The sequence below is a fragment of the Diospyros lotus genome, chromosome 15 (assembly GCF_014633365.1).
Source record: "Diospyros lotus cultivar Yz01 chromosome 15, ASM1463336v1, whole genome shotgun sequence".
In the NCBI taxonomy this organism is placed as follows: Eukaryota; Viridiplantae; Streptophyta; class Magnoliopsida; order Ericales; family Ebenaceae; genus Diospyros; species Diospyros lotus.
Window position 1 is genome coordinate 23,412,471 of NC_068352.1, and position 21,170 is coordinate 23,433,640.

The following is a 21,170-nucleotide window of genomic DNA, read 5'->3' on the forward strand; positions in this document are numbered from 1 at the left end:
AGGTTGATATACCTCTCTCACACTAACCCTGACATAGCATTTGCTGTCAGCCTAGTAAGTCAATTCATGCACAGGCCCACTAAGGAACACATGCATATTATGAGGAGGATCTTGAACTACCTAAAGGCTACTCCCCTCAGATAAGTTCCTTTGGTCAGTCTACTTTTGTTCTTCGTTCTATTCAATCCTTTCCTAGCTGTTCTTCCAACTCTCGAGTAGCACAGTCTCATGTTCCAACTCCTAATGATTCTTTACCTGTTGATTCTTCTCAAAATATAACTGTAGATTGTTCAACACCTAACTATACAAATCAGTTGCCTCCTTTGCCACGATCATCTAGTTCAAAAATCGTTCATGCCTCTTCAATTCATCCTATGATTACCAGATCTAAGTCTAAACATCTGGTTGTTTCTTCACCTCATGCATTAGTAAGTTCTGTTGAACCCAATTCAGTTCAAGAGGCTTTCTTAGACTCTAAATGGGTTGGTGCTATGAATGATGAGTATACAGCACTCCAAAGAAAAAAAAAACATGGGAGTTAGTTCCCTTTTCATCTGAGATAAACTTGATTGACTGCAAGTGGGTATTTCGAGTTAAATATAATCTTGATGGCTCCATTCCTAAGCACAAGACTAGGCTAGTAGCTAAGGGTTTTCTTCAAAACCCTAGAATTGACTTTGCTGAGACTTTTAGTCCTGTTATAAAGGCTCCTACTATCAGGATTTTGCTCCTTAGTTGTCTCCTTTCGTTGGGACATTCAACAAGTTGATGTAAATAATGCTTTCTTAAATGGTGATCTAAATGAAGCAGCTTTTATGACTCAACCGGAAGGATTTGTTGATCCAGATTTTCCCACACATGTTTGAAGATTGAAAAAGTCTCTTTATGGACTTAAACAGGCTCCTAGAGCTTGGTACACAAAGTTGAAGTCAGCCTTACAAGATTGGGGTTTCAAGATGGCAATTTTTGATGCTTCACTTTTCACTTTTCATTAAGAGAAACTCTAAGTATGTGTTATTTGTCTTGGTGTATGTGGATGATATTCTTATAACTGGTTCAGATTCTTTGGCCTTACAAGGGTGCATACATGATTTGGACACACATTTTGCTCTCAAACTCTAGGCTCAGTTAATTATTTCCTAGGTTTTGAAGCATATCGAAATTCCACTGGTATATATCTTACACAGTCGAAATACACCTTGGATTTATTAAAAAATGCTTCAATGCAAGACTGTAAACCGTGTAGCACACCTATGACTTCGGGTATATCTTTTGACAGATGAGGGTGAGGTGTTTTCGGATCCATCATTCTACAGAACTATTGTTGGTTCTCTTCAATACCTAACCTACACCCGGCCTGATATAACCTTTATAGTCAACAAGTTAAGTCAGTTTCTCTCTTCTTCGAGGCAACAACATTGGTTGGCCTATAAAAGATTGTTGCGGTATCTTAAAGGGACTGTTAATCTTGGTCTCGTGTTTTCTCCATCTCCTATGAAAATGTCCTTAACTGTATACACCGATGCTGATCATGCAGGGTGTAAAGTGACTAAAAGATCAACCAGTGGACTATGTGTATTCTTTAGCTGCAATTTGTTAATTTGGGGTCCCAAAAAACAGTCAATAGTTTCCAAATCAGTGGGTGAAGCAAAATATAGGGCAGTTGCTCAAGGTGTAATTGAGATTTTGTGGTTAAAGTCACTGTTATCCGAGTTAGGCTATTCTTGCACTCAAACTCCAGTTCTTTGGTGTGACAATTTAGCAGCCAAAAGTATGGTTGAGAACCCTATTTTTCATTCTAGAACAAAGCACATTGAGATTGATGTGCATTTTGTGAGAGAAAAGGTTGAAAATGGAGATGTTGATATTCGGTATATGCCTACACTGCATCAAGTGACTGATATTTTTACAAAAGGATTATCCAGGGATAGGAATCCATTTTATCATCATCTATGGAGCTTGATTTGAGGGGGAATGTGAAGGATATAAGCTGTCGGTAGTAGGCTATATTTGTACTCTTAGTTGCAACTGATTGTTTGTTATAATTGTTGTAGTGGTTAGTTAGGCGGTTAGGCAGCGCTTCATTAACTTCTTGTATATAAGGATCAATTCGGTCTCAAGATTATTGTTGTTCATTCTGTTTTGAATAAAATCTCTCGAGGTATTTTTCATCTCTTGCTTTTCTTGTTATTTCGACTGTGAAACTCTTGTTTCATGGTTTATGTAGATGACATTGTTATTATAGGAAGTGATCAGGTTGGAATAAAGAAATTGAAGGAACATCTACATCAACATTTTCAGACCAAAGACCTAGGCCGACTTCGGTATTTCTTGGGTATTGACGTTGCTCAATCAGGAGATGGTATCTCTCAGAGGAAGTATGCACTTAACATCTTAGAAAAAACTAGTATGGTGAATTGCAAACCAGTTGACACCCCCAACAGATCCGAATGTCTGATTCTTGCCGGGACAGGGGGAGCTTTATTCAGATCCTGGAAGGTATAGGAGACTAGTAGGCAAGTTAAACTATATCACAGTCACTCGTCCTGACATTGTTTTTGTTGTAAGTGTAGTTAGCCAGTTCCTCTGTTCACCATGTGATTCTCACTGGGATGCTGTTATCCGGATTCTGAGATATATCAAAAGAGCGTCAGGTAAAGGGCTACTCTATGAGGATAAGGGTCACATAGATATTTGTTGTTATGCAGATGCAGATTAGGCAGGATCTCCTTCTGATCGTCGGTCAACTTCTGGGTATTGTGTTCTTGTGGAAGAAAATCTGGTTTCTTGAAAAAGTAAGAAAATAAGAAACATAATGTAATAGCTAGATCTAGTGCAAAGGCAAAGCATCGGGCTATGGCTAATGCAACTTGTGAGCTTATCTGGCTTAAACAACTCTTGCAGGAACTCAAGTTTTGTGAAGTGTCTGTTATGAAGCTTATTTGTGATAATCAGGCTGCCTTACACATTGCTTCCAATCCAGTGTTCCATGAGCGGACTAAGCATATTGAAATCGATTGTCACTTTGTTAGAGAAAAACTGGTTGAATGTGTTATTGTCAAAAAGTTTGTTAACTCTAATAATCAACTTGCAAATGTCTTCACCAAGTCTCTAAAGGGTGCTCGAGTGGAATATATTTGTAACAAGTTTGGTGCATATGATATCTATGCTCCAGCTTGAGGGAGAGTGTTAGAATTATTAGTATATATTATAATTATTATATGTGTGTTTTATTTTGTAATTAGATTAAACCCATAGGTTTAAGGCCTATTATGCTTATTATAAATAACAAACTAGGTTTTTTCTCTCCTAATTATTTCCTCACAGTTATTTATGATGTCCCCAATGCAATCTGGATTAGCTTTTTATACAGCTAATCAATCATTCAGTTGCAATGTGCAAGTAGGAGCTCAAAAATACCAATTGGAACAAACTGCTAACCAACTCCTGGGAAAATGATCTGCTATAATGCTTCCTCACAAAAGTACATACACCCCACGAACTTGACAATAGTGTGTGAGCGCACATGCGCAAGCACTTCATTAAGTCCTACTCTTATCTTTTGTGCCTTGTGCTTAGATTCTAACACAGCCTAACATGCCCCTTGAACCTTTACCAATTATTTCTTCATCTTACAATGTGGAGGTGTTTCTCTGCAGATCTCAAGCATCTTCAGGAATAGCCTCAACAGAAAAATGGCTCAGAGAAAGAACATGTAAAGCTTAGTCTCGGAATCTTTTGTTTCTCTAGAGCTCTCCTCCTATGAAACACATGGAAACTTTAACAAAGAAATAAAACACTTGAGGTACAAACAAAGTAAAATGAAAACAACAGCTCAAGCAATGTCCATGTATAATTCCAGAAATCAAATGCATATCTCATCTCTAATAATAAATCTCTAGCTACAAAAGCAACTGGAAACAAATAAGTATAAATCTAAATAATAAATCAGAGTCCTTAAAAGTAACTAAAAATCAAACTTACTTATATGCGGGTATCCAGACGTCAGGATTGTTCGATGTCGTGAACAAAACAAACATTTGATACAATGTGGTGCCGAAAGAAGTAAAAACTGTCTTGCCCTGTTCAGTATCCTCAAACATGACATATGCTACCCAACTGGCGAATAGAAGAAATAAAAGCCCAAGAGCCTGCACTAAATTCAGACAACACTGAGCAGAAATGGTAGATGCCATGTAATCTAACTAGTACTGCTTAACCATGAATTGTCATAAATGAGAACATAAACAAAATCACATTCTTCCAGTAATCTATGGAAGATGGTTCAAATATTCCAGCTGCCCATGCACTTTTCAGATTGAAATACATCACAAAAAGTGAATACAAACATGATCCAATGAAATACAGACCAAGACATTTAAGTATGTGCTAAGCATTCCAGCGAGGATGAGGACGCTCTCCCGTAATTCCCTACAGTCATTAAAAACAAGGGAAAGAGAGTCAAAGATCAGACTGCAATGCAGCACACTTATATAAACTCCAACAATTAGCTGCAGAAATTGTAATGTTATATTATGACTCCAACTGGCAAGTATCTGACTTTTAAATCACGATCTGGACCAAAGGCAATGTTTATGATCACATGCCAAATGGAAAATAAAGTAGATAAAAGTCGTCATATTTTGTTGCAACTTATCTCTTCTTTCTTTCACATTTTTCTTTCAAGAAAATTAAAGCAACACATAATTTTGGCCAATAAACACACAAAAAAAAAAATAAAAACGAAAACTAAAAACAAGAAATGGATACCTTTGTCAAGCAGGCACTATGTAATCACAAACTCTATTTCATGTTTCAAAGAAATTTTTCAGACCAAAATCTGAGCATCAAACAAATTGAATCATCGTCACAACCATACTGATAATAACCTCCTTTTCTACATTGATATACATGTTCCTTACACAAGCAATACTAAATCTACATCAAATTCACTCTCTTCATTAAAAACCATAAAAAGAAAAAAGAAAAGAATAATTTCAGAGTGAAACACCAGCACATAATTTGGTTCAGCCCCCCTCCCATGCAAGTTAAGAACATGTCAAAAGTTCCACCAATAGGCAATAACCCTCACTCACACAAGGAATAACAAGGATGGGTGTGAGAAAATATTTAGGAGAGTAAAAACCTAAGAGACTAGCCTCTCTTAGCTTGTTATTTATAATTAGTATAATGGGCCTTAAACCTATGGGCTTAACCTAATTACAAAATAAAACACACATATAATAATTATAATATATACTAATAATTCTAACACTCTCCCTAAGTTTGGTGCATATGATGTTGGAGCATAGATATCATATGCACCAAACTTGTTACAAATATATTCCACTCGAGCACCCTTTAGAAACTTAGTGAAGAAATCTGTAAGTTGATCATTAGAGTTAACAAACTCTGTAACAATAACACCTTCAACCGGTTTTTCTCTAACAAAATGACAGTCGATTTCAATATGCTTAGTCCGCTCATGGAACACTGGATTGGAAACAATGTGTAAGGCAACCTGATTATCACAAATAAGCTTCATAGGAGACACTTCACAAAACTTGAGTTCCTGTAGGAATTGTTTAAGCTAAATGAGCTCACAAGTTGCATTAGCCATAGCCCGATACTCTACCTCTGCACTAGATCTAGCTACTATATTCTATTTCTTACTTTTCCAAAAAACCAGATTTCCTCCCATAAGAACACAATACTCAAAAGTTGACTGATGATCAGAAGGAGATCCTACCCAATCTGCATTTGCATAACAACAAATATATGTGTGACCCTTATCCTCATAGAGTAGCCCTTTACCTGGCGCTCTTTTGATATATCTCAAAACCCGGATAACAACATCCCAGTGAGAATCACATGGTGAACTAAGGAACTGGCTAACTACACTCACAGCAAAAGCAATGTCAGGACGAGTGACTGTGAGATAGTTCAACTTGCCTACCAGTCTTCTATACCTTCCAGGATTTGAATAAAGCTCCCCCTGTCCCGGCAAGAGTCGGACATTCGGATCCATTGGGGTGTCAACTAGTTTGCAATTCACCATACCAGTTTCTTCTAAGATGTCCAGTGCATACTTCCTCTGAGAAATTGAGAAACCATCTCCCGATTGAGCAACTTCAACACCCAATAAATACCGAAGTCGGCCTAAGTCTTTGGTCTAAAAGTGTTGATGAAGATGTTCCTTAAGCTTCTGTATTCCAACCTGATCACTCCCTGTGATAACAATGTCATCTACATAAACCACAAGGTAGATACATAAGGAAGATGAATGGCGATAGAAAACCGAATGATCAGCCTCACTTCGAGTGAGACCAAAGGCTTGAACCACAGTGTTAAACTTGCCAAACCACGCCCATGGAGATTGTTTCAGACCATAGAGAGACTTCATGAGTTTGCAGACTACATTGGACTCCCCCTGAGCAACAAAACCAGATGGTTGCTCCATACATATCTCTTCTTGCAAATCACCATGAAGAAAGACATTTTTAATATCAAGCTAATAGAGTGGCCAATGATGCGTAGCAACCAAGGAGAGAAAGAGGCAAACAGAGGCTATTTTCACAATAGGAGAGAAAGTATCGCTGTAATCCAGCCCATAGATCTGTGTAAAGCCTTTAGCAACCAAAGGGGTCCTTAAGACATTCCACCTGGTCATCAGGACTCACCTTGGGTGTGAATACCCAACAACAACCAACGGGAGTCTTTCCTGGTGGTAAAGACACCAAATCCCAAGTACCATTTGAATGTAAGGTGTCAATCTCTTCTAACATAGCCTGGTGCCAACCAGGATGGGATAGAGCTTCACTTATGGTTTTGGGAATAGAAACAAAGGTAAGACTCGAAACAAAAGCACTATAAGGAGATAAACGGTCATAGCATAAAAAGTTATAAATAAGATGGGATTATGAGTAGACCGTGTACCTTTGCGAAGAGCAACAAGGAGATTGTCGGCCTCAAGATCCGGGGTAGGAGGGACAATAGACGGAGAGAGCAAGTCAGGAGAGTCTTGGGCTGGAGGAATGCTAGCGCCGGTAGTGGGATGAGGACGACGGTGATATGTAAGATGTGGAGGAGCCATGGTAGGTGGACCGGAAAATGGTAGTGTAGGTGCCACAGAGGAGACAGACGGATCCAAGGAGGACAACGGAAGAAAAGAAAAAGGAACAAGCAAAACTTGGTGAAGACTTTGTGAATCAGGTTGAGCAACTGAAAAAAAAGACTGATGTTCAAAGAATGTGACATCAGCAGACAAAAAATAGCGATTCAGCTCAGGAGAGAAACACTTATAGCCTTTTTGCAATCGAGAATAGCCAAGGAAGATACACTTGAGAGATTTTGCAGCGAGCTTATTCTGTCCAGGTGAAAAAGAACGCACAAAATAGATACATCCAAAAACACAAAGAGGAACAAAATAAAGTGGCTGTGTAGGGAACAAAGGGGAATGAGGAATTTGCTCCTGTAACGTTGAGGATGGCATGCGATTGATGAGATAACATGCAGTTAAAACAGCATCACCCCAAGATTTGGTGGGAAGATTGGCATGTAAAAGGAGCGTCTGTGCAGTTTCAATAAGATGGCAATTCTTACGCTCAGCAACACCATTTTGTTGAGGTGCGTAAGAACAAGAGGATTGATGCAAGATGCCATTAGAAGTCATAAAGGTAGTAAATGGAGAAGAAAAATACTCAGGGGCATTATCACTACGTAAGGCACGTATAGAAACTCCAAACTGTGTTTTTATTTCAGCATTAAATGTCTAAAAAATAGAAAACAACTCGAACCGACTCTTCATAAGAAACAACCAAGTGTAACGGGAAAAATCATCAATGAAAGTAACGAAATACGAAAAACCAAGAGTAGAATGGACGCGACTAGGCCCCCATACATCAGTGTGCACAAGGGAAAAGGGAGCCTCATCCCTATTATTGGCCCGACGAGAAAAAGAATGACGAGCATGTTTACCACGCTAACACGACTCACAATTAAATATGGACAATGACGACAAACTAGGAACTAATTTCTTCAATTTGGAGAGGCTGGGATGACCGAGACGATAATGGAGAAGATCTGGGGAAGCGACACTAGTGCAAGCTATCGGTGAACTAAGCACAGCAAGATGATAGTGACCCTGTGACTCATGCCCGACGCCAATCGTCCGCCCCGTACCCTGGTCCTGAACACAAACAGAGGTAGGAGTAAAGAGAACAGAACAGTTAAGGGTTTTGGTGAGTTGACTAACTGAAATCAAATTAAAAGCCCTATCAAGAACATATAAAACAGAATTTAAGGAGAAAGAAGAGGTGGGTGTGATTTGGCCTATCCCTTTAACTGCAATTTTGGTACCATCAGTCAAGGTAAGAGTAGGTAAAGTATCAGAATAGGTAAGTGAGGAGAAAAAAAGTTCATTACCACACATATGGTCAGTAGCGCCAGAATCTATAATCCAAGGACTAATAGATGAGCCTTGAGCAACACAAGCAACGGGATTACCAGGATGAGACAGCTGGGTGGCCTGGAACTTCAGGAAGCATCATACTCAACTGCAGACATAGGTACATAATGCGAACCTGGTGGAGATTGAGTAAGACTAGGATCACTCTGAAATACATTAGTTGCACTGGTAGATGATGCAAGTGGAGCAACTAGCCGACCATGTTTCTTCCAGCATTTGTCCTCAAGATGTGGAGCACTATGGATGTGAGCGATTATTATTACGTCCTCTATTTCCTCCAACGGTGGAAGCCTGAGATACAAGATGAAGATTTGGCTAGAGGAATAACATGAGACGAAGAAGACATACCATGTGCACCTGTCATATTCAACAACCTTTTGAAAGAGTCATTCATGGTAGGGTTAGCGTAGCTGGTCAAGATCTGATGTCTGATGGCGTCAAACTCTGGTTTCAGACCGGAGAGAGCAATAACCATAAAAAACTTCTCTCGTTGAGCAATCTGTTCAATGCGTGTCGTAGTAAGAGGAAGAAGAGCATCAAATTCTTGCATGAGAGCCCGCACCTGCCCTAGACAAGATTCCATGGACGACTCCTGCTTGAGATTCTTGATATTAGAGACCATAGTGTACAAACGTTGGATGTCGTTTGTATAACACTCTTCAGCTTCCTTCCACACATTAACACAAGTTTCAAATGGGCGAAAGAGCTGCATGATGGATGGATCAATAGACTGCCATAGAATGTTACATAAATGGGCATCAACTTGTTCCCATCTCGCCCCATTAGCTTCTGGCACATTTTCAGCCTTCGTGGTAAGATGATCCGCTTGGCCTTGCCCTTTGAACCACATTTTGACAAAGGCTACCCATGAGAGATAATTGGCAGAGCCTATCAACTTGATAGTGGTAATATTGGTTGTCCCAAGATTGGAGACAGCAAAGGATTGAGAGAATAGGGGCAATGGCAGAAACCGAAAGGGGAGTAGCACCAGCAGAAACAGCGTCATTGAAGCCAGACATGACGAGGACTTTGACACCAGAAATAGCTTTAGGGGTCGGCGGCGGTCAAATCTGGAAAATCCGGAAAAAGAAGACCGGCGGATGCGCTTTCACACGTTGGCGCGTGGAGGTGGAGGCGGAGGCAGCGCGTGGCTTCTCCGGTGGCGGCGATTCTTCGGCAGTCGGCCGATCTGGAGGCGGCGAACTCGAGGGTGGTGGCGGTGTGGTGAGGTGGTGGCCAGACAGTGGGGTTTCGGTATAGGCAGTGACAGTTAGGTTTAAAAATAGCTGAAAAACAATACACGGCGACGGCTAGGGTTTTTTTGTCTCACCGGTGGCTCTGATACCAAGTGAGAAAATAATTAGGAGAGAAAAAACCTAAGAGACTAGCCTCTCTTAGCTTGTTATTTATAATTAGTATAATGGGCCTTAAACCTATGGGCTTAATCTAATTACAAAATAAAACACACACATAATAATTATAATATATACTAATAATTCTAACAATGGGAATGGAAAAATTTAAACCAAAAATATTTAATTAAGTAGTTCTAATAGTCTCAAAGTTTATCAAACCACATGCCACCTTCACAACATTGTATAAATATCAGATAATGGTTTAGCAAAAGGAATGGCGTATACTAAAGCATTAAGGAATGACTGGTTTATTTTAACAGTGTTATTCAATTCTAACAATACCTTCAGTGAGGGGTTGGGAAATACTTAATTCATGTCGAGGGAATTTAGGACACGAGAAATGAAATTGTTTTTTGGCTTCCAAATGGTAAATACCTTCACATGAATAGAGATAATTGGAGAACTGAATTCATGTAGCCAACACCTCCTAGTGGGATTAAGGCTTGTGATGTTGCTGCTGTTGTTCTAGAATACTTTACCAATTAATTAGCTGAATTTAGAATTGAATATAGTGAGATAATTAAAAATAAAAAAGATAACATTCTTTCTGAAATGGAGGCTTCCTCTTCTTTCTTTTTTTTCCTTTTCCCCATTTAATTTTAGTATCAGTCTCATCAAAATATGGAGTTTCTAATGACAAATAGAATGAGAAAACTGTCTAGGGCAGCTCAGTAAGTGAATATGCTGGGTAGATAATAGTTTGAACAAGTTGTGACACAATTTAAAAGACAAATAGAATCAGATTATCTATTCCTATTCACCACTCAATATAGAAGATTGAAACACAAAAATGTAGAGATGACTTCAGAACTAATGAAAATAATGTGCTTCTCTCAAGCCATACCTGATATTCAGCATGAAAAATACAACCCGAATGTAAGGGGCGATCCTGAATGGAAGAGAATAGAAGGCTACTGGAGATAAATACAGAACATAGACTAATAAATCCACAACCAAGATTATCAAGAAAGCAACCTGAAAGAATGGAAGACAATTAGTAAGAGGCCAAAATGAAAAGGTTATATATGTGCAAAAAGATCTATATTGAGAAGAACCCAGAAAGTCAGTCTAATTGAGAAATTAAAACAATATACAAGCAGGAAAGGGAATGTGTCATGCAGATTTACAAACAAAATGAAATTAAAATAAGTCATTTTGAATTACTATCATTTATATATAGCAGAGCATTGTTTTTTTTTAAAAAAGAAGGTTTGATTATATTATATTAATGCATAAAATCATGGCCACTAGAAGCATCCCTACACAAGTTGAACAAACCCCAAGAAAACTGATAAGTCGCTGATATGAGACTTATACAATTAGGGAATGAATTTGGATTGGAGGGAGAAAGACGTTTGAATGATAGGAAGGAGAGTTTAGAGGGAAAGAAGGAAGAGAAATTTGGAGGGAAAGATTTATGTTCTATTTCATTTCATAAAAATCCCATCCTCAGTATTACATCTCTTTTATAGGCCTTGCATGGCTTCTAATTGCCAGGCGCAAGTGGAGATAGCTGTAACTAATTGGTACAGCTATGGGTTGTTACAATAAGAGGCTAATTACAGCTTGCCCCTTCCGAATACTAATTACAACTAAGCCCTTGTTAACCCCTTAGGGTCATAACATCCCCCCCCCCCCCCCCCTTGCCCTTGAGATCTTTCTTGTCCCCAAGAAAGGACAGTAGTTGGGTTGCTCGAGGGTGTTGCTTCAGCAAATCGGGTAGGTACTCCCAGGTTGCATTATCTGGGTGCAAGTGGTTCCATTGGACCAGCACTTCCGTTAGTGGGATAGTATCCCTGTAGGTGATTCGTCGGTCTACAATAGCTTGGGGTTCTGCAGTGACCTCCATGTCTTCATCCACTGGCTAAAGCTGGGAGCTAGTTGTTGCCCTTGGTTCTATTGCTTTCTTCAGTAGCGACACATGGAACACCGGGTGGGTGGTTGTTCCTTCCGAAAGTTGCAGTTTATAAGCTACCTTGCCCACTTTAGCAAGCACAGTGAATGGTCCGAAGTACTTGGGACTCAATTTAGAGGCGGGGGTTGAGGAGAAGGAGTGTTGGAGGAACCTCTTGACTTTCAAATAAACCTTATCACCCACATTGAAGCCCCGGTCACTTCTTCTCCTGTTTGCCACTTGTTTCATCCGATTTTGAGCAGTAGTGAGTTCCTTCTTCAATAGCTGAGTTACCATTTGCCTTTGCTGCAAATATTCGCCCACGGTTGGCACTGTTGTGGGAGCATTCATTAGAGCGGGCAATGTTGGAGCTGGGTATCCAAATAGTGCCTCAAAGGGAGACTTTTTGATGGCATTGTGGTAGCTGGAATTGTACCACCATTGTGCCATGGAGAGCCATCTGCCCCAACTCTTAGGCTTAGCAAAACATATGCAACGTAGGTAGGATTCCAAGCATTGGTTCACCTTCTCCGTTTGTCCGTCCATCTCCGGATGATATGCCGTGGACATATGCAATCCTACGCCCAGGTGTTTAAACAGTTCCTGCTAAAAATGGCTTGTAAAAATTTTGTCCCTATCGGACACTATTGATTTTGGAATCCCATGAATCTTCACCACCGCATCAAGGAACTGCTTGGCCACTTCTTGGGCCGTGAATGGGTGGGTGAGGCTAACGAAGTAAGCGAATTTGGTTAGCCCATCCACAATTACTAGGATGGTGTCCTTACCTTCAGATCGGGGAAGTCCTTCAACAAAGTCCATAGACACCCCTTCCCAAGCCTGTTCTGGAATGGCCAATGGTTGGAGTCCTGGTAAGGCTACATGCTCATGTTTGCATCTTTGGAAAGTAGGACAAGATAGCACAAACTCCATTACTTCTTTCTTGAGTCCTGTCCAAAAGAACATGCGTTTGACCCTGTGATAGGTAACCTGAATACCTGAATGGCCCCCCACGAGAGAGTCATGCAAGGATTGCAGAATCCGTCTTCTTAGTCTCGGGTCTTCCCCAAATACTATTCTGCCTTGGTAATGGATCAATCCTTGTGCCATTGTGTATCCTCTGCTTCCAGTAGGATTTACGGCCAATTGTTCTTGTAGTTCCTTCAAATGTGTGGTGTGCTCATAGCTTTTTGTGACCTCCTTTACCCAATCCGGAATAACGGCGGTGATGGCGCTGCAATTGGCCTTTTCTTCCCGTCTGGACAATGTGTCAGCCACTTTATTTTCCCTTCCTTATCTGTATTGGATTACATAATCCAATCCCAACAATTTAGAGACCCCTTTTCTTTGAAGCTGAGTGTGTAGTCTCTGCTGCATTAAGTGTCTCAAAATGTCATGATCGGTCTTGATGATGAAAGAGCCTCCCTCCAAGTAGTGCCTCCATTTGTCAACTGCTACCAATATGGCTATTAGCTCCATATCATATACACTTAGCCCCATATGTCTTGGGGCTAGCGCTTGGCTAAGGTATGCTAACGGCCTACCTTCCTGCATGAGCACTGCTCCCACCCCCATGTCACTAGCGTCCGTCTCTAGCACAAATGGCTTTGAGAAATTAGGAAGAGCCAATACGGGAACCTTTGTCATTGCCTCCTTGAGGGCTGTAAAGGCCATATTTGCTTTGGGATTCCACTGAAACTTATCTTTCTTTAGCAGTTCTGTCATGGGCTTACTGATTATTCCATAATGAGACACAAATCATCGGTAGTAACACGTGAGTCCCAGAAATCCCCTCAGTTCTTTAACATTAGTAGGTTGTGGCCATTTTGTCATAGCGGTGATCTTCTTCAGGTCATTACTTACTCTTTTTTCTGATATCACATGTCCCAGATATTCCACCTCCTTTTGAGCAAACAAGCATTTTGATTTCTTGACATACAATTGATTGTGTTTAAGGATTTGAAATGTTGTTCGTAGGTGTGAAAGATGAAGTTCTAGGCTGGGGCTATATATTAGTATATCATCAAAGAATACTAATATGAATTTTTTGAGGTAAGGAGCAAATAATTGGTTCATTAAGGCTTGGAAGGTAGCTGGAGCATTAGTGAGGCTGAAAGGCATAACAAGGAATTCATAGAGGCCTTGGTGGGTTCAAAATGCGGTTTTATGGGTGTCAGAAGGCTTCATTATGATCTGGTGGTACCCAGATCGTAAATCTAACTTAGAAAAAATAGTTGCTCCATGCAATTCATCCATCAAATCTTCTATGATAGGAATAGGGAATTTATTTTTGATGGTTAGGGAGTTGAGTTGGCAGTAGTCTACACGAAACCGCCAAGTGCCGTCTTTCTTTTTAACAAGTAGAACCGGTGATGCATAGGGGCATTGGTTGGGTTGTATAATTGAGGAAGAAAGCATTTGCTTGACTTGTTTTTCTATTTCAGACTTCTAGATGGGAGGATAACGATAGGGTCAGATGTTAATGGGTTCTGAATTTGGTGTCAAAGGAATGGCATAGTCTAAGGTTCGAGTAGGAGGAAGGGAAGTGGATTCAGCAAACAAATCCTTAAATTCAATCAAAAGTGCATTGATTATGTCAAAGGAATTTACCTCTTCTTGAAGTGGTTCTGCCTCCTCTTTTTGTTCCTCACTACCTCTTAGTTTCGTGCAGTTAGTCTCCTCCATCTCCACAGCATGAATGGAGAATAGTTATGAGATGTGATCCTTCCCTTTTGCGAGCAATTTTTGCAACTTTTTCCCTGTGATGATCCTACATTCTCCTACCTCTAGACTTCCCACCAGTGTTAGCTTCTTGCCCTCCACCTCCATTGTCACTTCCAACTTATTGAAATCAAATGTAAGGGGACTGACGATCCTCATCCAATCCACCCCTAGGATAATATCACAGCCTCCTAAATCGAGCACCCTTAGGTCCATCGAGAACTCCTGCCCTTGCATGATCCATTGGAATCCCGCACATTTGTAGTGGTTGAACATTCGGTTACCATTGGCCACCGTAACAGACAACGGCGTGGTGGCCATTAGCTCACACTGCAGATAAGTGGCAATGGCTTCACTCAAGAAGCTATGTGTGCTGCCACTGTCTATGAGAACCATCAACTTCCTTCTTCCGGCTTCTCCCTTGACTTTTATGATCTTCCCCTTGGGTTCTCCTTTTAATGCATGGAAGGATATCTCCCCCCCTTCATCTTCGATCTCTGTTGTTTTCACCAATTCCAGGTCATCCTCCTTGATCTCATCTTCTTCCTCCTCATCTTCCTCTTCCTTGCCTTCCATTTTCAACCGTTATCGTTTACACTGATGTCCTATTCCATACTTCTCACCACATTTGTAACATAGCCCGAGCTGCCTTCTCTGTTCCATTGTGGTACTTCTTGTGCCATTGTAATTTGCCTTAGGAAGCCCTAATGCTACCCCCCCACATTCAATCCCTTCGAGTTTATTCCCATCCCCAGCGGTGGGGTAGGATTTGTATTACCTCTAAGCCACGGTTTTCCCCTCTCAAATATGGCTTCTAACGTTGCTTCTTGGAGCCGGGCCTTTTCCGCGGCCTGCCTCACCGTCGTAGGCAGCATCATCTTCACCATCGATCGCAATTCTCCTCTGAGACCACTCACAAAGTTTGAGACAAAGTATTGTTCCGTTAAACATGGTTGTGCGTTCCACAAGAGTGCTCTTAGTTCCTCAAACTTATCCAAATAGTCGGTCACTGTGCCTGTTTGTTTTAACATCTTGAACTCCCCAATCACGTCGGACATGTTCTTCTCTCCAAATCTGACACAGTTCCTACGTGAACTCATTCCATCCTGCTTCCACCTCTCTCGCCTTCATCCACCCTTGATACCATGAGTCAGCAGTATCATTGAGATACGCCACTGCCATGGTGATCCTTTGTCCTTCGACCACATTATATAACTGGAAGAACCTCTCACATCGACGGATCCACCACCTCAGCTTGGATTCGTTGAATAACGGAATCTCTAAACGAGGCATCGGAGTGAAAGAATTCGGACCTTTTACCGGTGCTCCAGTGTCCGCCTTTGACGGCTCGCTCGTCTCTATCAATCCGTCAAGTCATCGAAGTATTCTGTGGCTGGCCTCAGCTGTCGATCGCGGGGGAAATTTGGGTGGCAATCTGAATTGTGGGAGGGCAGAGAGCATATTGAATATGCTGTGAATCCTCTGGCCATACTGATCAATGGTTTCTCGATGCTTCTCCAATTCCGTTTGCATCGTCTCCCTGGCAGCAACTTGATCTTCCGGACCTTGTGCAATCACCTCATGAGTTTGATTCATCCCGAACTCCAGCGCCTCCAAGCGCGTCTCCAGCTGCTTCATGCGTGTGCCTTCCACCATTAAATCTACTTCAAGTACGATCCGCTTCAATTGCCGAGGATTTTCGGCTCTGATACCAAATGATAAGTCACTAATATGAGACTTATACAATTAGGGAATGAATTTGGATTGGAGGGAGCAAGACGTTTGAATGATAGGAAGGAGAGTTTAGAGGGAAAGAAGGAAGAGAAATTTGGAGGGAAAGATTTATGTTCTATTTCATTTCATAAAAATCCCATCCTCGATATTACATCTCTTTTATAGGCCTTGCATGGCTTCTAACTACCAAGAGCAAGTGGCGCAAGTGGAGATAGCTGTAACTAATTGGTACAGCTATGGGTTATTACAATAAGAGGCTAATTACAGCTTGCCCCTTCCGAATACTAATTACAATTAAGCCCTTGTTAACCCCTTAGGGTCATAACAAAAACCTGAACAAAACAAAGAATGAGATGCTAAAATCCCACCCCCAGTGACAATTGAAATCACTACCAAGCAACAACACAAAGTTCTAACACTCCCACGTATGAAACAGAGTTCACTGCATTGTTGCCAAAAACATGAGGCAGAGATCACCACAACACTGCAGCCATATGAACAGATTCAAAAAATGGAACATGATCCCAAAAACCCATTGCTCCCAGATCCACCACACTTGCCCATGAAAAGTGGAATGATGATCGACCTCAAACAAACTTCAATAAAGCATTACCTACAAAATCCAACCAGGAGATAAACTCCATAAAACAGGAAGTGATATGATAAAACAATTCTGCCCAAAGCAATCATACATCAACTCACTCCCAACCAATTTTAAACAGCATCTTGTTGTAATGTAATCTAACTCATGAGTTCAATTCTGAAAACCAGCTCCCAAAACTGCACACCAAAATCATTTATAAGTTAAAACTCAGAATCTGCTCTTTCCATCTCAGCCCTTTCTGCTTGAATAGCATGCTCACAAGCAATAATTAAATTCAGAATACTGGAGTCAACCCATCTAGCTGACAGTCCCGGAGTTTTGCGAATAAACCAAGTTGCCTCAGCCTCAGCCACTAAATCCAAAGTAACATCCCGGTTCTCCACAGGGCTGCCACCAATCTCCTGCAACTGGTTTTCATAATTCAGATGGTTTCTATTCTGCCTACCCACCCACCTTCAAAGTAGAGCTAACTTGACTTGGAGAAGACCTATTACAATCAGCCTTCCTCTTCCCTCTCTGATTAGTAAATCGAATAGTCCTTATCATCCTTCTACTAAATTTGAAGGCAGAAGTCTTATTTTGTGAGGTCCCAATAAGATTAATTTCCTGATTGCCAAGGTCTCCCTTTTCCAGAAGAAACTTACCGTTAACAAGCTCTGAACCAATACTATTGTGAAAAATCGGACCATCAACTGCTGGAAAGATGTTGAGAATCCATATTATTGTAGTAGCTCAGGTGTTGTATATAGTAGTTGTACCAAGCTTAGCTGCTTTGTACATAGCAGTTACAGCAGGTTAGTATAAATACTTGTAACCTCTTTCTAAATAGATATGAATCAGTATTTCCCTCCAATCTCTCTGTACCTCTCTTCTTTCTCCCATTTCTGCATATCATTTCACATGCTTCCTTCAGTATCCAGTCTTATCCAGTCTTAAGTACATTAGTTTAACTAATGAGTTAAAAACCCAATAGGCTTGGCCGCCCAAGAAAACATACATTAACTAGAAAAGTTACAAGACATTTACAAATTATGCAGGCATCCCAAAAGACATTCATAAATAAATAAGTCCAAAAGATTTGCTTTCAAATATTAAAACATTCATGTTGAAAATATAAAAAGACTGCTAAGAAAGCATTAGGCATTTAGATTTGAGCTTGAAGAGTACATGGTTCCCATCGATTGGTAAAAAACTGAGGGAACGGGATCAAATTCAAGCTAAGTTGAATCCCAAAGAAAGAGTTGCAGGATCCCTTGCACAACAGGAGGCTCCAAATATCTTCAAGAAGCATCATCACGCCTCTTAATTAAATTTGTTTCAATTTTGGTTTTCCCTAACAACACTAGTAACAGTTCTAGTTTTCTAATGTAACAGCCCATTCTTCGAGAGTGTTTTTCATTGAGAAATTTGGGGATTTTTTTATAAATCACACCCAAACCCATAAATAAAATTTATTTGTGAAAAATCTGCTTATCGCCCTTAATCTAGCAATTTAAACTAAATTTTAAAAATTTAGAGATAAATGGAGAGTATCGCACATAATGTAGTCTAGATACCTAAATTGACAAGCAATAACAGGAAAGGTAACGTCAAAGTGAAGTTATTACATGTCCAAATTGAGTCTACTCAACTAAAACTGAAGTTATTTGGGGATTTTTTTTTTATCTAAATTTAGTTGCAAAATGATGTCACTAAAACTAGGAGCATCCATACAAGCACCATAAAGAAGAAAACCATGTTAGGCTAATAAGCAATCAATAATCTATTTTAGCCTTTATATTTATTAGAGAAAACCTCTTTTCTTAACACGCGCATGTGAGAGTGAGAATGTGCATTAAAATAGGTAGACAGAAGATTCATATGGTAACTTCAAAAGGAAATGTTTAATACACAAATACCTTCAATTTGTTAAGATGACTTTTCCAATATAAACGAAATCCTTCGTACAAAATAGGGAAAAAGGTATGCATTAGAAGAATGACAAGAGTTACACCCTGCACAAGAAGTAGAAGATCACAATAAGGCTATTATGGTGAAGAAACATCCAAATTTAGTTAGGAAAACTTTGGAATTTTGATAATTAGTTCTAAACATAAAGCTATCCTAGTAGAATAGGCTTTTGACATGTTTTAGCTCCCATATGTCATATTGTCAATATAATGCCAACCATTGCCCTTGCAATGGTTAAGGAGCATTAAATACACATCCATTTTAGGCAATGTATTATATCTTGCTTTTAGGACTAAAACCAACCAATGGAAAATGTTTATACCTAAAAACAAGGTATAATAAATACATATTTTCTAAAAATAGTGTGTAGTGAATTATCCATTAGCCTTGCTTATAAATCATCCAGTTTTCAATGGCATATACACATGTAGATATGTGTGTTTGTATTAACATAGGGATACAAATGTCAATAATAAATACTGAGTATTAGTAAAAATACAAGTGTGGACAACCCTAGTAGGGAGTCAAGTCGTTTTTCATTTCTTATATTCTTACATGCTGTAAAGAGCATTTCCTTAATAATAGTGTAATTCAAGATCACACATTACAAGCATATAGTCCATAGGATGGGAATACACAATCATTGCATGTAGACAAATTGTCTAAATAAAAGCACCTTAACAGATGAACCACCGACTTAGCACTATGAAACTTAGTGGGATATCCTGTCACTAGTTTCATCTAGCTATGTGTGACATATACTCACTACAACTTCAATGGCACCAGTCAACCTCAGAAAAGTTTCAGAGCACAAATCTCACACCACCTATCTCCTTTGTAGTGGTTTCATGTCATTTAGAGTACTCATGCTAAGTGAATACTGCATTTTTGGTTTTTTTTTTTAGAGCCTTGCTCTGTGTGTCTAGCATTCAACTATGTGAATGTACTATTTTATAGCATACTTTCTTATTAAGTTAGTCAACCTCCCCTGGTGAGTTTAAGACTGGTGATTGTAGTTTTTTTCATCTTTTGGCTGGGAGGAAGTTGAATGAACAACTAGCATCCCCTGTGCACGAGGTTATCATCTTTAGCAGATGACATAATTCATGGGAAATATCAAACAATAGATACTTGATTAAGGCAGATGTACTTACTGTTTATCTGTTATAAAATTCCATAGAGACACATGTTGAGGCATGTATACATTCAAGGAGAACTGGAGCAGGTTCTACTATTATTTTCTGGCAATTAGACTCATATTCATTCTTTTTCTCTTTAATATTTTTAGTTTCAATAGGAAGACAAGTCTTATTGAATACTTTACTATTATTAAGCTAACATACAAGGAGCTAAGTGCAATTCAACTAGTTTCTTTGAAGTTAGTGAGATGTAGAGACGGTAAGAGCAAATGATGTGATGCAAACCTGTACATAATTTTTATTTTTAATGTGGTTTTTTTTTTTTTCTTAATGGGGTGGTAGAGGTATTTTGGTAATTTTAAGCTTTTGGGGTATATTTCGGTGTAAGTTAGTTTTTGGGTCTTTTTGTAAGAGCAAGTCTTTTGTTGGGGTTCCTAAATGATTAGTGAAGTTTAGGATGACACATTTGTAATATAGGAGTTGGCTTCTCTTGGAAGCTTGAGAACTAGTATAAATAGAGCTTCTCAGCCACTTTTAATGGACTTTCCAGCATTTTGAAGACAGAAATCTCTGCAGAGAGTTCAGCTCCAAACCATCTAGGGCTTTGAAGATTTGGAGGCTTGGGTTTCGAGGATTCGACCTTGCATCCATTGTTGTTAAAATCGCGAGTTGACTCGCGCGATTTAACGAGTTTGCGAGTCATCAAGCATAAAACGAGTCAACGCACTTATAGGATCGAATTTTGGTAAAATCAAACCCGACTCGCGAGTCAAACATGTAAAATTGGTAAACTCAGTAAACGTGGACTGAGTTTATCGAGTCAGTCTTGCGGTGGGTCTGTACTCCAAAAATCAAGCTCTCCCATGGCTTCTCCTACTGCTGCTCCTTCTCAGAACTCTAAACAGCCTATCTGACACATGGAAATAGGTTGACTAGGAGGATCACACATGACACACATCATTGCAGTGGGTCTGTTTCTTCTCCGTGACTCCGTTCTTGTGGCTTTTTTTCTTTTAGTTGGGTTTTTAGATGATGATGATGATGTCAGGATCTTGGATTCATTAGGGTTGCACTGGCTCTATAGTTTCTGTTTGCTATGTGTACTCCATTCTATCTCGTCCTCCATTAATATAATTAGTTTTCTGGGTATATTGGTTGTATTCATATTTATTCATTATAGAGAAAAGGAAATGGCCGTTAGCGGATGTGAAGTGAAGTGAATCTCCCAATCTTTCCATTGGAAAAT

General features: G+C 39.7%; 1 protein-coding gene across 2 annotated transcripts in view; it reads right to left on the reverse strand.

Annotated features, from left to right (window-relative positions):
* The window catches only part of LOC127791958 (two pore calcium channel protein 1A), a 145,681-nt gene that overhangs the window by 109,676 nt on the left and 14,835 nt on the right, over positions 1 to 21,170 (reverse strand). For both annotated transcript variants that reach the window (XM_052322193.1, XM_052322194.1), the window contains exons 4-7: positions 18,734 to 18,829; positions 10,727 to 10,857; positions 4,371 to 4,431; positions 3,985 to 4,151 (exon numbers count right to left, since the gene is read on the reverse strand). In XM_052322193.1, coding sequence (XP_052178153.1) covers positions 3,985 to 4,151; positions 4,371 to 4,431; positions 10,727 to 10,857; positions 18,734 to 18,829 — 455 coding nt within the window. The remainder of the gene's footprint in view (positions 1 to 3,984; positions 4,152 to 4,370; positions 4,432 to 10,726; positions 10,858 to 18,733; positions 18,830 to 21,170) is intronic.